At 42.0% G+C, this 16,911-nt stretch overlaps 1 protein-coding gene across 10 annotated transcripts in view; it reads left to right on the forward strand.

Moving 5' to 3' along the window:
• CSMD2 (CUB and Sushi multiple domains 2) overlaps window positions 1-16,911 on the forward strand; it is a 548,097-nt gene that overhangs the window by 38,306 nt on the left and 492,880 nt on the right. For all 10 annotated transcript variants that reach the window (XM_073317325.1, XM_073317326.1, XM_073317333.1 and 7 more), the window contains one exon: window positions 5,932-6,148. In XM_073317325.1, the coding sequence (XP_073173426.1) occupies window positions 5,932-6,148 (217 nt within the window). The remainder of the gene's footprint in view (window positions 1-5,931; window positions 6,149-16,911) is intronic.

Here is a 16,911-nt window from a genome sequence, read left to right on the forward strand (position 1 = left end):
CCAGAATACTGTCTCCAACAGTAGTTGGTACCAGATACTTCAGAGGAAGATGCAGTTATGGAATCATTTGCTTATGGGGAGTTACCTCCTAAATCCCGTTAGAGTTTGGTTTATGCTGTGAAGCTTGGGTCTTATCATTTAAAAAAAAAGATCTGTCTAATGTAACTCTGGCTGTTCTCTGTCCATTTAAATGGCCAGTCATATTTTGAAATTTGCTAAGCTCTTTGGCTCCAGTGTTAATTTGTGGAGTCAGTTCCATAGACGGAGTGGGTGTGTGTGTGTGTATGTGTGAGTGATTTTTATGTAGTATTTCTTTTTATTGACTTAAAACATGCTGCTTTTTCAGCCATGTTGGAGTCAAGGGAGCCGCTCCCTTATGATGAGACATCACAGAATCAGGCCCATGTTTGTTTGTAACCCAGTCGTGGCATCATTTTGCAGGTGCACAAGAGCCAGACTATGAAACTGACTGCTCTGTTTATGTTGTTCAAGCTCAGTGTAGTGGATAAAATAGGCAAGAAGTAAATGGTGATGAGTAAAGGAGACTTTTCAGAGTCTTTCAGTTTCAGCTGTGGGTACTAATACTGATTGAGGTTTCCCTGCACAGGTATGAATCCTGCCAACTACACTTAATTTTTTACTTAGTTCTTGCCCCAAAGAGATTAGAATCTATCTTTTCATTATATAGAGCCTAGCACAATGTGGTCCTGCTCCTTGTCCATTGGTGCTACCACAATAAGATTAAATACATTCCGTTAATAGGATGCATGTTTTAAATCTGTCATTATCCTTCTAATAGAACACTTCCCAGAATTCCACTGCCAGCTGCCATTGTCAAGAACATGAGTGGAAGTGGCTCTTTTCTTGTTTACCGCCATCACAAAACTGGTCATGTCCATCCAAACGTGTGTATGCTGATGTGATTCCTGCAGCTGCAGTGCTATCATGAAGCTCTAGTCCATGAGCTATAGTATTAGAAGTTGGAAATGAATATTTACACTGCCATAAATATTTACTCTGCTGCCACATAGGGCTGGCTGGCAGATGACATCCAATCTGTTAGCTTTATCTATTTACCCTTTTTCATTCACTGTTGTGGCTCTTGAATTAGGGGTGACAACATGTAAGAGGAAGTGCTTTAAAAATACTACCCTCCTCGCCCCAAAATACAACAATTTTGGAAAAGTTTTAATCCTTCCTGTTTCAGAGCTTAAACCAACCTCTGACTAATGGGGGTCAGGAGGAAATTTCCTGGTACAGGCTGCTCAATATCTGCAGGGTTTCTTGCATCTTTCTCTGAATCGTCTGACACTGACCACTGTCAGAAGCAGGGTATAGGCCTGGATGGGCCACTGGTCTGATCCACTCTGGCACTTCCTACGTTCCCATGTGTATTGTGGGGAGAGGAGCGAAGTCTCATTTAGAACCTCTGGGCTGGGGAAAGCAAGTCAGAACCGTCACTGAAATATTGCTCTCCATTCAGAGCTCCTTTCATGTTGCATGGGACTCTCCCTAGCAAAGGCTGCAGCGATGTTTGCTACATTAAGGAAAATGTAAGCAACCGGGTTAACCGGTGACGGTTGTGTTTTACGTGGCTGTGCGCAGGGTTAGGGAATGGGTCTGATGAAATAGCGGCTCGGGCCATAGTGTATTTTGCAAGCAGAGTCCGGATGTTACAAAACCTGGACAGCATAGATCTAGCCCGGATTCAGGACGCTGCAGTTGCTAAGGGCTGGTCCCGTATGCAGAGTACAATGAATTTGGTTACTGTGCACACGACAGTATTGTTATAAAATGTGGCTTTTGCCCAAGTCTTCATGGTTATCACTGTGCTGCACTTCCTAGTGAGAGAGGGGACAGACCTCAGACCCTCTTTCTCCAAAAGCACAGACTTGATCTGGGTTTAGCTACTGGCAGATCTGTTAAGTGATTGCAATGCCATCCAGTAGGGGGCACTGGGGAGCCCACACATGCCATCAAGTTCATCCTGGTAGCTGGCACATTGTAGAAGAGCCGTCATGGCTAAGCCTACTTCAACGTATGATCACCTGATTTTAAGGATTTGTAACCTGAAAAATGGGGGGGGGAGCCTCTAATGTCTTATTTTTTATCATTTTTAATTGTGGTGGTGGGGGGTGGGGGGGTTGGCTAGATTGTGTCATGTAGACAGTGCCCTGAGAAGGGGTGGGTGCACCCCCCCATCTCAAGCCTTCCCAGTGCATAGTGGGACTATGCAGACCAGCAGGAGCCTGTTGACTTGCACCATCCTTTCTCATGCTCCCCATGTCATGCCTTGCCAGCTCTGCACTGTTTTTGGTGTGATGTGCACCAGCACCCCGGGGAGCACTAGGCGGGAGAAGCCCCTGGCTTTCCCTGAGTTCAGGGACTTTCCTTTGCCCTTGCACGGGACATGTGCTCCTGTTTCCCCCGAGGGCTCAAGTTTGCATGAGAAAGTATGGATTTCTTCTTGAGCACAGCACTGGCAGGCACACTCAAGAAGGCCCGTTGACAACACAGCCCTGAGGGCTCTCAAAGTATTAGTGTGGGTTTCACTCAAACATGCGTTCCTCTGTATTTATTGATGCCCCGGGGCCAAAGGGCTAAAGAGAATTGTAACCATGAGTCTTCAAAGGAGAAATGCAACATTTGATAGTCTTGTAACATAGACTTTAGATCAAGTCTTGGTGATCAAACCCAAAATGAACTAACTCAGACTTAAAACAGATGATTGGGTATGAGCAAAACCTCTTGTGATTCCTTGATCTATTCCCATGTCTGCCAGCTACTCTCATCTGTTTCCAACCTAAACAAAGTTCCTGGTTATTTCTGATGAAGGTGTATTGCCTTGTAGATTGTCAGCTCTTGAGAAATTAATTTTTGCGTCCAATAAGCAATTTTCTGTTAGCTGTGTCCATAAGAAGCAGAAGCTCATCTTGGGTCAGAATCATGAATGTGGAATTGTTTCAGTAGATTAGTTTGTTATAGAACCGTATCAGCTTTTTCTGTTGTCGTTTATTGTGTTTCTTCAGCTACTATAAGTTTGGGAGGATGTAGATTTTTGAAGCCATTGTTGTTTGTTCATGGTATTGATCTCTGAGCTAGGGCCACACTGGCATAACCAGATTGATTAAATCTTGTTTGTCCTCCAATGACCTTTTGTAGTGTTTGGAACACAGAATCTCTGACCTTGAATATGCTTCGTTAACATGATAGCTCGTAGCATCAACAGGTTTTATACCTGCAACAATTACATTGCTACAGCCTTTTTAATTGACCAATTTTCCCAAATCGTTCAGATGGCATTTACTCATGATTAAAATTAAGTGTTCTGTAGAGAAAATTATGTACCCACACTTCGCCTGCTGAATAACCGCCTCTGTGAAGGAAAGGGAATATGATCTAGTGGCTAGGCAGGGGAATTGAGAGTCAGGGCAGCTTATGGATCTCCCACTGTGGACTTGTGCTCAGTTTGCAATTTGTAAAATGGATTAATGTCGCCTGCTTTTCCAAGGATCACAGATATTCGCCCCTGCCCAGAATACCAGCACCAGATTTATGCATCACATAAGCCAAGTCCACAAACAAGTGCAATTTAACAGTGCATGGGGATGAATTTTGCTCACAGGGGTTGCACATGTGCTCTGTGATTGGTATTTGCAAAGCAAACCTAGCCACAAATGCTAGGTGCTGTAGAAATGCAAAGTTCTGTTATTTATCTTTGTTAACGAGTTTTTTATGAATGGGTCAGATTTACTCCACCGCTCTGGATTATAGGGCTATCCTCACTCTTATTCGTAAGATAGGCCATGTACAAAAATATTCCCCTTCGGGTAAATCTGATTGACTGCTGCAGTTCCATAAAGATACAAACTCTATCTTGCAGGGACAGAACAGGTTCTACTAAGCGTTTGGGTTCCAAGGCTAGGCCAATTGAATTGTAACTGGCTTTAATGAATGCTACTGTCATTCTTTACCTGTGGCTGGTCAGCACTCAGAAGTGCTAATAACTTTACTGATTTGGAAAAGAGCAAGGAGAAATCAAAGCCATGATTTCCAGTTTGAAATCCTCAGTAACCAGCATAAATAAGGGCAAACAAACCAGCATCAATGGAAGAAGCCAGACTTGTTTTGTAGAGCTCAGGAATCTCAACAGCGATCAGTCAAACTCAGCTTGATCATAGGATAACAAGGTCGCACAGTTTTTGTTTTGCACTGCATTTCCCTGCAAACAGTAGGGCTGCCAACTGCCTCATCGCACAAACCCAAACTCCCTTGCCCAGCCCCCGCGCACTCCATCCTCCCTCCCTCCATCGTTTGCTTTCCCCCACCCTAGCTCACTTTCACCAGGCTGGGGCAGGAGGTTGGGGTGCAGGAGAAGGTGTAGGGTGTTGGCTCTGGGAGGGCAGGAGGTGAGGGGTATGACATGGGGTGGGGGGTGCTTACCTCAGGTGTCTCCGGAAAGCGACCGGCGCATCCCTCTGGCAGCGGCTCATAGGCGGGGAGGTCAGGGGGTCTCCGTGTGCTGGCCCCAGGCACCGCCCCCGCTGCTCCCATTGGCCGCAGTTCCAATGGGAGCTGCGGAGTCGGTACTCGGGGCGGGGCAGTGTGCAGAGACCCCCTACCCCCACCCCCGAGAGCCAAAGGGACGTGCCGGCAGCTTCCAGGAGCAGCTTGGAGCCAAGGCAGGTATCTGCACTGCCAGACTTTTAGCGCTCACAATCTCCCGGTTTAGCCACATTATCTCCGGGAGATAGAGCGTGATTCTGGGAGACTCCCGGCGAAACCAGGAGGGTTGGCAGCCCCAGCAAATGGTGAGGCTGGAATTCAGCTCTGATGTAAACAGGAGCACTTCCACTAATGCCAGCAGGAGTTGTACCCCTTCATAGCAAGGGGTGAATTTGCCTCCCCAGGCTTGTCTTCACTGCAGCGGTTCGCTTTAGTGAGGCTGGCCGCACTACGAAGTAGTGCCAGGGCTACGCAGAGTGATCGGACGAGCAGCTGATGAGTTGCAAATCAAGCTGCTGCATCCCACTGCATTGCTAGCTGGAGCATCAGCCTGTGCCACGGATGGGCCAGCTAGCTTCAGTTCAAAGTGTTGGAGACTTGTGTGTGCGGACAGGAGCAGGGGCCAACCTCGAGTTCTACCTCAAACTAGCATTACAGTGATTACAAGTCCCGTGTTTCACAAAGCTTGAGTGTTCGGTAATAGAGTCTGCAAGGTTTAAAATAACACCAAAGGGAAAGTGAAGTAGACTAAGGAGAATTTCCATGTCTCTCAACCTTTGTTTCCTCCTACATTGGTCGAGGCTTCTAGGCATTAATGTAATGATACTAATAATCAAATAGCCTGCTTTGGCAATCACCTGTATACCTGGCCTACTCTAAGGGCATGTCTACACTACAGTCACTGCAGCTGTGCCACTGAAGTACTGTCGTGTAGACGCTTCAGACGTCAACTGAAGGATTTTTTCCATTGATCTAGGTAATCATCCCCACCCCTCCACCCACTCACACCCTGCAGTGCTGCAGTCATAGTAGCTAGGTCGATAGAAACATTCTTCTGTTGAGCTACCCCCCCGTCTCTCCGGAGAGGTTACGCTGACTTAACTATGGCACTCAAGAATGTGAATTTTTCTCCCCCTGAATGATGTAGCTAGCGCGAGCTAAATTTAAGTGTCGCCCAGGCCTCAACGAGTGCAAAGCTAGTCTGCCTCGTGATGACTCAGGCTTGTTTTATGGTCTGTTTGTGATGAGTGCAGCTCTAATAGTGCAAGTGTATTTCCAACCTGAACAAAAATCATTCTCCAGCAAGTGTTTGAAAATGAACAACCTCCATGTTGGCTCTGCTCGGAGGAGATCCATATCAGCGGTGATGTTGGTGTAGAATTATAAAGTCTGCTACAATAACCTGTTTGTCTTCTCTCTCGCCAGCCCAGAACTGCAGCTACGTCTTTCAAGGCCCAAACGGGACGATACAAAGTCCAGGATTTCCGTATGGATATCCAAATTATGCAAACTGCACGTGGACAATCACGGCTGAGGAGCAGAACAGAATACAGCTTGTGTTCCAGTCCTTTGCCTTAGAGGAAGATTTTGATGTATTATCAGTCTATGATGGACTGCCTCAGCCGGGGAATCTGAGAACAAGGTAAAGTGTGTGCTATAACAATTGATGGCCTTTATAAGCATGTTCAAGATTTCTGCCACTGGGATTAAAATACTTAGGTTGGAGGCTCGAACTGAATTAGGAGCTTATTTGTGAGAGAGATTCTCTTAACTGTTTTGATTTCTTACGTTTGATAAGATCCTAAATACTGCTGAGAGTGCCTGACAAACATGGCTTATCAATATATCCTAGACATCTGGAGAATTTAATTTAGAAAATGGAGCTAGAAGAGAGGAGGTCTGACATGAGGAAGATTTTCCCTTAAACCCAAAGCTTTACTATCTTAGAGAGACACAGGGTGGCCTTGTGGTTAAGGCATTGGACCAGGACGCAGGAGAGCTGGGGTTAATTCCTGGCTGTGCCACAGATTCTGTGTGTGACTTTGGGTAAATCACTTAAGCTCTCTGCATCAGTTTCCCCCTTCTGTACAATGGGGATAATAGTCCATTGATTCTGTAATGTCTGTTTAAATTGTAAATATTTTGGGGCTGAGAACTGTCACAGATAATGTGTTTGTACGATGCCTAGTGCAATGGCGCTTTTGTCTCAGTTGAGACCGCGACGTGCTGTCCTAATATTATGAATAATAAGTTAAACAGAGACGCTGATAATTAAAAATGGGTGTGCGAGAGAGAGAGAGAGAGAGAGACAGATATGTCGACTGGATCTTATGATTCAGAGACAAGACCCTAGATTTATTCCTAGGTTGTTGATTATGATGATAGGTTCAAAGGCTTCTTATTTCAGGTTTTAACCAATAAAACTGAATTTTGGTGTTGGCATTGCACAGTGAATTCAGTGACATGAAGTGGCTGCTTTGTGAGGAACTTGGACTAAAGGCTGTGATCTTGGGCGGGGAGAGTGCTCAAAGATTTTGTTTTATTTCATTTTAAGCCACTTGTTCACTGTGTGACTTAGGACAAGTCCTCTTGATGTCTCAGTTAACCCATCTGGAAAATCTGGGTTAGAGAAACAGAAACATTAAAGAAAACACTCTGTTGTATACAGTGGAGTTCAGGTGGGTGGATAAATTATGTCTTCACCTTGCAGCTATGCTAGAGAATTGTCTTGATTATGGGATTTCATTATTTCATCAGTGTTGATAAATGCAAAGTAATGCACATTGGAAGACATAATCCCAACTATACATATAAAATGATGGAGTCTAAATTAGCTGATACCACGCAAGAAAGAGATCTTGGAGTCATTGTGGATAGTTTTCTGAAAACATCCACTCAATGTGCAGCGGAAGTCAAAAAAGGAAACAGAATGTGGGGAATCCTTAAGAAAGGGATAGATAAGAAGACAGAAAATATCATGTTGCCTCTATATAAATCCATGGTATGCCCACATCTTGAATATTGCATGCAGATGTGGTCGCCCCATCTCAAAAAGATATATTAGACTTGGAAAAGGTTCAGAAAAGGGCAACAAAAATGATTAGGGATATCAAGTGGCTGCCATATGAGGAGAGATTGATAAGATTGGGACTTTTCAGCTTGGAAAAGAGACGACTAAGAGGGGATATGATAGAGGTCTATAAAATCATTACTGGTGAGAAAGTAAATAAGGAAGTGTTATTTACTCCTTCTCATAACACAAAAACTAGGGGCCAACCAAATGAAATGAAAAGGCAGCTGGTTTAAAACAAACAAAAGGAAGTATTTTTTCACACAACACACAGTCAGCCTGCGGAACTCTCTGTGAGAGGATGTTGTGAAGGCCAAGACGATAACAGTTCAAAAAAGAACTAGGTAAGTTCATAGAGGATAGGTCCATCAATGGCTATTAGCCAGGATGGGGAGGGATGGTGTCCCTAGCCTCTGTTTGCCAGAAGCTGGAAATGGGTGACAGGGGATGGATCACTTGATGATTGCCTGTTCTGTTAATTTCCTCTGAAGCACCTGGCATTGGCCACTGTCAGAAGAGAGGATGCTGGGCTAGATGGACCTTTGGTCTGGCCCAGTATGGCCGTTTTCATGCTCTTATTGAATCAAGAGGCAGAACATTACTTTGTTCTTGGTAATGTATAAAGGAGACCCACGTATGATCAGTTGAGGCTCAACTTCTTGTGAGGCAAGCTTTGCAGTGGTGGAGAGTCAATGCTGTGATTTGCCTCATCCCAAGTGGCCCCTGGGCAAATTACTGCATTCACCAGCATTGGCATTAACTACCTTTGCTCTCTGGAAGTCAGTGGGAGGTTCTGCTGAGGATGCAGAATCCATTAATGAGCTTAGATTGGAGGAAGGAGTCATGGTGGAGTGAATCAGTAAGGTTACTGTAGATAGATCACAACCAGGTATTCCTGTTCACTGCTAATTACTGCCAAGCACAATGGCGAGGAAATCTGAGTGTAAGCCATCAGTGCTAACAAACCTCTGGGATTCACAGTGCTTGGATGCTATGGTGGTTAGAGTTGTAAAGGGTACCTGGACTGATGGATATCATTAGAGGGTGAACAAATTCCCTAGTAAAAACATTTTAAGTTTTTTTGAACTGTAGTTTGAATTTACATAAACCTTTTTTTTTAAATGAGCAGACTTTCTGTAGTTTTGCTGAGTGTTAGGAATATTTTGAGTGACTGGCACATTTTTACTTGATAGTCCTGTTTTTGAGTGAAAAATCTCTTTATTGTAAAAAAAAAAATCACTGTTTAATTCAAAGGGTGAAAAAATAATTTTCTTATTAGGGAAACTAGTGAATAGTCCGACTTTCCTGTGTTTCATTGTGAACTGACTACTTCATGAGAAGCAAAATATCTGGCTTTGAAATGGCCTGGAGGGCAGTTGTGTGTTTAAACGAACAAAAAAGTTGTATGGCAAATCAGCAAATTTTGCATCAAAAATACAAATGGGGGAGATTTTCAATGGCAAAAAGCACAGCGAGGTTCCCAGCTCCCAGTGGCTTTCAATGGCAGTTGGTTGCCTTTGGAAATCTGGGTATTACAAATGTTAGAGCACTCACATAAAAGCATGTTTGCATTCTTTCTTACACTGTAAATTCGTTGAGACAGGGAGAGTCTCTTTTCATTCTGTGTTTTGTACAGCACCTGGCGCAATGAGGTGCTGGTCCATGATGGACTCTTCTAGGTATTACCACAGTTCAAATCATCATCATCATCATCATCATTCTGAAATGTGACTGCAAAAATAGCTTAGCAGAGGGTTCTACGTAGATTGTCTCCGTGACCCCAGATTAAATTTGCTCAGTTGATAAATTTCTAGTTTACCAGCCCTGCAAGCTCATTCTGGGATCTGAGAAATTAATGGGCTCTTCCCTCCTTATGCCTCATCAGTCGCCAACTGTGTCGCAGTATAGCTAGGGTTTATTGCCACCTGCAAAATAAAAAGTGAGTGTGAATTTCACCCTCTAATTTTTAGCTGTCATTTGTTTCCATGTCTACAATTGTGGAGCCACCCATAATAAAACTTCTGAAGCCAGCATGATGGGCATTTAGTGTGAGATTTTCAAAAGCATCAAAAGGGTTTAGGAGCTCAAGTCCCGCTGAAAGTCCAAAATGACTTTGGTGTTTCTCAGATTGCCCCATAGTTACAGAATGGCTCTTGAAATCAGAATTTGCTGTTTCTTGCCTGTTCAACATCTGTCTTTGTTCAGCTAATATTTTGTGCATCAATCTTTCCTTATTAAACTTTGCAGCTGTTGCCAGCGCTCAGTTTTCTTCTTTTTCTAGGATATCAATTTTATGTTTTTCCTCGGTCTGCTTTCCAAATGTACTCCATTCATCATCTAAGTGCTACGCTAGGAGATGGATGAACTGTACTTCATTTATCAAAGTTCATCAGTAAGCTGGCCAAAATAAGTGATAGGCAAGTGCAACGGGAGGGAAAAAACCTGCCTCTGTGAAGAGAATGTAGCTGTTCCATTCGCCATAATGGTGGCCATCAGTAAAATAGTTAACAGATGGACAATAATCTTCTCTTTTGGCCCTCCGGGTGTCCATTTGATTTTCACCTTAATAAACAAGAATCCCTTTTAAATGGAAGGAATTATAGTCTTCCTCTCAGTAGGCCAAATTCTGCGCTTGGTTGGCTGTGCATTGATTCTTTCAAATTCAACACAAATCGGATATGTGAGAATAGTGGTTCAAAGGGGGGGATTGGATGAATATTTGTATTGTAGCCATGTAGGGACACTGGCTTGTTTAGTGTGTCATTCTTCGCTCAACTTCTTGGTGCGGAAGAATGAGCTTGGTGGAAATTAATGTATTCCCTATTGGTGAAATTCACCCTTGTGCAGGAGGAACTTTACAAGGCCCTAATATTGCATTTAATCTCTGTATTACTGAGAATTTCCCCTGCTCTTTCTGCTGTGGGGCTTTGTGCGTCACGTCTAAGTGAATTTCTGAGAGGGAGTTAGTAATTCTATTCTTTGTGTTAGCAAACACCCTATTGTGTTGCGGTTTAATGTGGTATGAAAGTTCCCTAATACAATAAGAGTAAACTTAATTCAATGAGACACTTGCTAATAAACTGCTTTACTGTATGTTGGGAAATTTGCATCATGTGTTTGTGATGAGAACATGAGTATAAATGCATCTCCGTGTCTTCTTAATTTAGACCATCTAGAGCGGCTGTTGTCCTTATATAGCAATCAAGGAAGAATTGTGATATCAGCAGAGCTGACTCTTGGGGAGGGGTTGAGTCCTTATTTACTCCTGTAACATCTCATGAATGTGACCTTCTCAGATTCCTTCCTCTCCCAACACCTTACATATCTCCAGGGCTCATCTTCAGAGGGAATGTGGCAATAGAATCTCCTTCTTCTTTGGGTCTAGGCAATGCTAATAGCAAGAGATCACTTTCTTCCCTGACCAGAGTGAGAGGGTAGCATGTTTTCAATAATTCAGATTAAATGCTCCAGATCTTCTCTCAGATGTATGTGGGTAGCTCCCACTGGCTTCAGTGAGACTTGTCTGTGCATCATCAGGCCAGACAAAACTCTCCTCCATTCTCCAAGAGCAAAATGTGTTATGCTGGTCTTCTTAGGTCCCAGTCCTACGGGGCACTAAGTGCTCTAACTCCCTCTGAAATCGTCGGGATGGGTAAGAGGAATACATTTGGGGTTTTCTAATTTAAAGCTGCTCTTGTCCCAGTTCCCCAGTCATGCTTTGGTGAATGCAAAGGTGCACTTTGGTGCACTATAAGGTGGGTAGAAAGCTGGCTAGATTGTCGGGCTCAACGGGTAGTGATCAATGGCTCCATGTCTAGTTGGCAGCCGGTATCAAGTGGAGTACCCCAAGGGTCGGTCCTGGGGCCGGTTTTGTTCAATATCTTCATAAATGATCTGGAGGATGGTGTGGATTGCACTCTCAGCAAATTTGCGGATGATACTAAACTGGGAGGAGTGGTAGATATGCTGGAGGGGAGGGATAGGATACAGAAGGACCTAGACAAATTGGAGGATTGGGCCAAAAGAAATCTGATGAGGTTCAATAAGGATAAGTGCAGGGTCCTGCACTTAGGACGGAAGAACCCAATGCACAGCTACAGACTAGGGACCGAATGGCTAGGCAGCAGTTCTGCGGAAAAGGACCTAGGGGTGACAGTGGACGAGAAGCTGGATATGAGTCAGCAGTGTGCCCTTGTTGCCAAGAAGGCCAATGGCATTTTGGGATGTATAAGTAGGGGCATAGCGAGCAGATCGAGGGACGTGATCGTTCCCCTCTATTCGACATTGGTGAGGCCTCATCTGGAGTACTGTGTCCAGTTTTGGGCCCCACACTTCAAGAAGGATGTGGATAAATTGGAGAGAGTCCAGCGAAGGGCAACAAAAATTATTAGGAGACTGGAACACATGAGTTACGAGGAAAGGCTGAGGGAGCTGGGATTGTTTAGCCTGCAGAAGAGAAGAATGAGGGGGGATTTGATAGCTGCTTTCAACTACCTGAAAGGGGGTTCCAAAGAGGATGGCTCTAGACTGTTCTCAATGGTAGCAGATGACAGAACGAGGAGTAATGGTCTCAAGTTTCAGTGGGGGAGGTTTAGATTGGATATTAGGAAAAACTTTTTCACTAAGAGGGTGGTGAAACACTGGAATTCGTTACCTAGGGAGGTGGTAGAATCTCCTTCCTTAGAGGTTTTTAAGGTCAGGCTTGATAAAGCCCTGGCTGGGATGATTTAACTGGGAATTGGTCCTGCTTCGAGAAGGGGGTTGGACTAGATGACCTTCTGGGGTCCCTTCCAACCCTGATATTCTATGATTCTATGATTCTATGAATGTATCCTTGTTAAAGGGATGCTCCCGTCATCTTAGTTTGCAACGATTCATTTCTCACAGCTCTGTTCTGTGGGGCTATGCAGGAATGCAACTGAATCTGAGTAATAACTTGGAGCTATTTACGGGGCTGAAGTAATCAAGGGGAGTTGAGGGAACTTAGCACTTTCTAGGAACTGGCTGTCTGCACATGGAATCCCCAGGCTGAAGCTTCCTCTTTTGCCGCAGTGTTTTCTGGTGCATCCATCCGTGTAACGTTTTCTAAAGAATTTTCACTGGTGCTAATAATTTCCAATGACTTTCCAAATTTAAGAGCCCAAAATTGGGCAGCAGAATTCCTTATTTTAAGTCTCAGATGGCACTTTGCTACCTAGGCATGTATTTGCACATGTAAGTGTCTCATTAGATGGCCATTTTATAAACTACACTTGAAAGCTGAGCCAATAGGGAACAATGTGCAGGTGTAAGAAGATTTGGCAAGCTGGTTTGATGACAGCCAAAAATTCTAGAATATACCAGTAAGAATGCTTGTTGTATTAATTTAGATGGACTATATGGGCTAAAGGTGTATAACTCAGCATAACTCAGTCATTAAAGGAGGTTTTGGGGTTTAATATCTAGAGACTTTAGCTTGTTTAATCTTATGGTGAACATACTATTACAATTATTTTAACCTTTCATTAAAGATAAAGAAGAGAAGGAAAAACAGTAAAAATATTAAGGGAGGCTTTTATTTTAACAGTTTTTTAGAGAGTTTTTAGAAAGAAAAATTCCCTTGTTTGACCATTTTTTGGAGTGTTAAAGATGATAATAATTGTTTTTTGGGGGGGAAGAGAAGTTACCTGAGAGAGGCCAGAGTTGCTGTTTGGTTTGGTTTTATTTTAGATGGTGTCTGGGATTTAGCAGGAGCCAATCAAGGGCTGTGTCCGTTGGGTTCCCCCCTCCCCCTTTTTTTTTTGCCTGGGATGGTTAGGACACCTTTTAGGATTAGACAAAGAAGGGCCAGTGTTTAGGAGATTGTGTGCATAGCAGTTGTGATGGCGAAACTTGCTTTAGGAATTGAGGGTTAGTAAAAAAATTTTTAAGGAATTTAAACAGGGAGTGATGGGTGGAATAGCTTATTTGTATTATTTTGTGTACTAATTAGGCTTACCTTTTGCTATATTTATTTTGGTTTTATATTTTCTTAATCATGATTTTTAGATAGTTTTTGAGCTCCATTAGGTTTTTTTGTTTGGAAAAATTTAGTCTGTGATTTTGTATTTTTATGGTAGGCTATTGTGATATTTTATTAATTTAAATTCATTATTTATAATTAGGATACATTTGTAGGCTTAATTATTATAATAAATTTTAATGGACAAATTACACCTAGGGTTGGATATTGGTTCATAAAATTACAAAAAAACCTCACCTTTATTTTAGTTTTAAGCATTTAGAAGAAAGGAGGAAAAATATTTGGATATGAAGACTTATGCATTTTTTATTTTAAAGTTGGAATTTATAAATTTCATTTGACTAGACTTTATAAAATACTTAACTTTATTAAGATCTAAAAAGGTAAGAACTTGCAACTTATTTGTTGCTAAAAAAATTTAAAACTGCTTTAGTTACATGTTTTGTAAAATGTTGAAGAACAAATTGGCATTTATTACTCTTGGTTGTATTCTTAGGATGGATTTTTTTTTCTTCTTACACAGGTAAAGCCATATTTCTACATCAACTATGAAAATTTGCTGCAACAGTGGTTAAGATTACTTACTTGGAGGAAAAAAACTAGCTTTGATAGCATTTTACCTAAATGTGTTGCTTCCTTGAAAAAGAAGCAACAAAATTACGTCTCTTTGAAATTACTCTTGCATTGATGAGCAATTTGCAACACTCAAAGTGGTAAAAATGCAAAGGCATTTTTAGTCTGTCAGACCTTGCCCACCTGTTTTACCACTAACACTTGTTAGGGCAATGTGGCTGTTTTGGCCACTTAGCCCAATTGCTTGTCTGCCAATGTGCTACCTTTTGACTATGTATTTAACCTGTTAGGCCCCATGATGGGATGCTGAAATGTTGTATTAATTTAGATAGACTATATGAGCCAAAGGTGTTAGTATAATCCAATTACTATCTAATATTGAACAATGCTAACCAGGGTCAGGGGTTTGGCGTACAGAGACTTTAGCCTGCTTAGTCTCATGGCAAAATACTATTATTTTTTTTGAACTTTTTATTCAAGATAAAGAAAAGAAAGAACAACAGTTAAAGCATTTGAAAAGTAAAATATTAAGCGAGGCTTTTATTTTACCAACGTCCCTTGTCCCTTTCCCTTTATTTGGAGAGAGATTTTAGAACTAAAAAGCTCGTGTCTGACAGTCTCTTAGATTGTATCAAAGATGGTGATAACTGTCCTTTTTGGCAAAAGAGAAGAAGTTAGTTGAGATGGGCTGGAAGTGCTAGGGTTGTTAACATCTGGCCCCATTTTATTCCAGATGGTATTTGGAAATGAGATGGAGGTGGTAGAGGTGGCGATGTTACCTGGGTCTTTCTCTTTGTTGCTGGGCAGTCATGATGGTGAAGCTCATTCCAGTAGCTAGTTTTTCTTCCAAAGTCTCTTTCTTTAAGGACCTCAAAAGGGAAAGATGGGCAGAATAGTTCATGCCCTTATTATTTTGTCCAGGGCCTAGTTTTCGACACACCAATTTTGGTTTACTGATGTTTTGGTTGTACACTTTTCTTGTTTACCAAGCATGATTTTAATATGAGATATATCAGGAGGTCATTTTGTTTGGACTAATTCAGTTTGTCTCCCTTTTATACCTTTTCCCATTAACATTTGTTGTTCTAGGTTATTGCCACATTTTATGAACTTACACTCACTGCCTACAGTTAAATATACAATCAGTATATATTTGTTGGCCCGATTATTACAACATGTCCTGATGTAGATGCCATTCTTTCAGTTTTTAGAAATTCATTTAATTGTGTTTCACATTTTCCTGAGTTAAAATAAGTCATTAAGTAACTTGTTTTTTGTAATTAGGCATAAGTAATCTATCTAAGGCTAAGCCTACTACCATAAAATCTTACTCTTTTTTTTGTTACTGCTTTTACTGTTCTGATAAACTAATGTTTTAAAATATTTGACCATTTTTTACATTATTTGACAATATTTGGCTGGTCAACTGACCAAGTAGATTTGGACCAGTGAAATGCCCAATGCCCTTCGAGAGAGAATTGTGTAGCAGATAATATAACTTGTACTAAGCTACAATTAAGTGTTTATGGGCCAGATCCTCTGTTGGTATGAATTAGCATAACTTAGTTGACTGACTTCAGTGGAAATACGATGATTTATACTAGCTGCAGATCTGGTGCTATGGGTGTAGCATTATCAGAAATGGGTTCTAATTGTACAATTCATACCACACATGATGTCTGAACTTCCAAAGTCTAGGGGTGCTTGATTCTTGGGTTTATTTCAGGTCCTTCTTTTCAGTGTTCCAGGTTCTAGGACCTTACTATTAGATGGATCAGAAGGCTCTTCGGTTGGATGTTACCGTGATAAATTTTGCTTGGTTCGTTAGTTGTAAGACTTGCCAGTAAAATATAAGCTGATCCCATTTTCCTCAGGACTGGAGAACGAAGGTCCACACTTGGTCATACTGAGAACTGCTTCTTAAGAGGACAGTTTTTAATTAAAAGTTGCCACGTTATTTGTCCTATAGTAGCGTCTAGATGGCACGTCTTAGATCCAGGTCCCTTTGTGCAGCTTAGATCCATCTTAGTCCAGCTTTGTCCAGCTTAGATCCAGGTCCCTTTGTGCAGTGCCCGGCACAAACACATAGTGAGGAAAATGGGAAACTGGCACGGAGAAGAGAATGGACTTGCCCAAGGTCACATGGTAGTAACCCAGTGACAGAGCTGGGAATAAATGCCAGCCTTCAGAATAAGGAGGACTGGAGTAGAATAGATCCCATGTCTCCTAGCTCCCATTCTTGTGACCTATGTACTGGCCATCTTGATGTTGGCAAAGTGGCATCGTATAACTCTGGAGTGAGGAATGTGGTGCCTTAAGTGTTTGGAAAGAGCTCAGCGTAATGTGGGTGCAACTGGAACCTAGACAATGATGATGACAGTAAGTGAAAATCCTGTCGTTTGAGAACACGGACTGTTTTCGATACTTCCTTTAATATCGGTTCAAGCAATCAAGAAAACATTGTTTCTGTTTAAACATTAAACATTTTCTTTAAATATTTAAACAGAAACATTTTCTTCTGATTGTTCAGCCAGTAAAAGTAACTTGCCAAGAGGTCTTTTAAGGCAAGCTGCAGTGCTCATGTTAGTGTACTTTATTTTTAATAGGCTGTTGTGATAAGTGCCCGTTGGATAAATTTATGCATATTCAAGGGTTTAAACCATATGTTGCTGTTGTCTTTTATCTAGATTACAGTAGTGCATGGAGGCTGCAGTTTAGATCAGGGCCTCATAGCACTAGGTGTTATATTAATTCTTTGTAA

The sequence above is a fragment of the Lepidochelys kempii genome, chromosome 19 (genome assembly GCF_965140265.1).
Source record: "Lepidochelys kempii isolate rLepKem1 chromosome 19, rLepKem1.hap2, whole genome shotgun sequence".
NCBI classification, from domain to species: Eukaryota; Metazoa; Chordata; order Testudines; family Cheloniidae; genus Lepidochelys; species Lepidochelys kempii.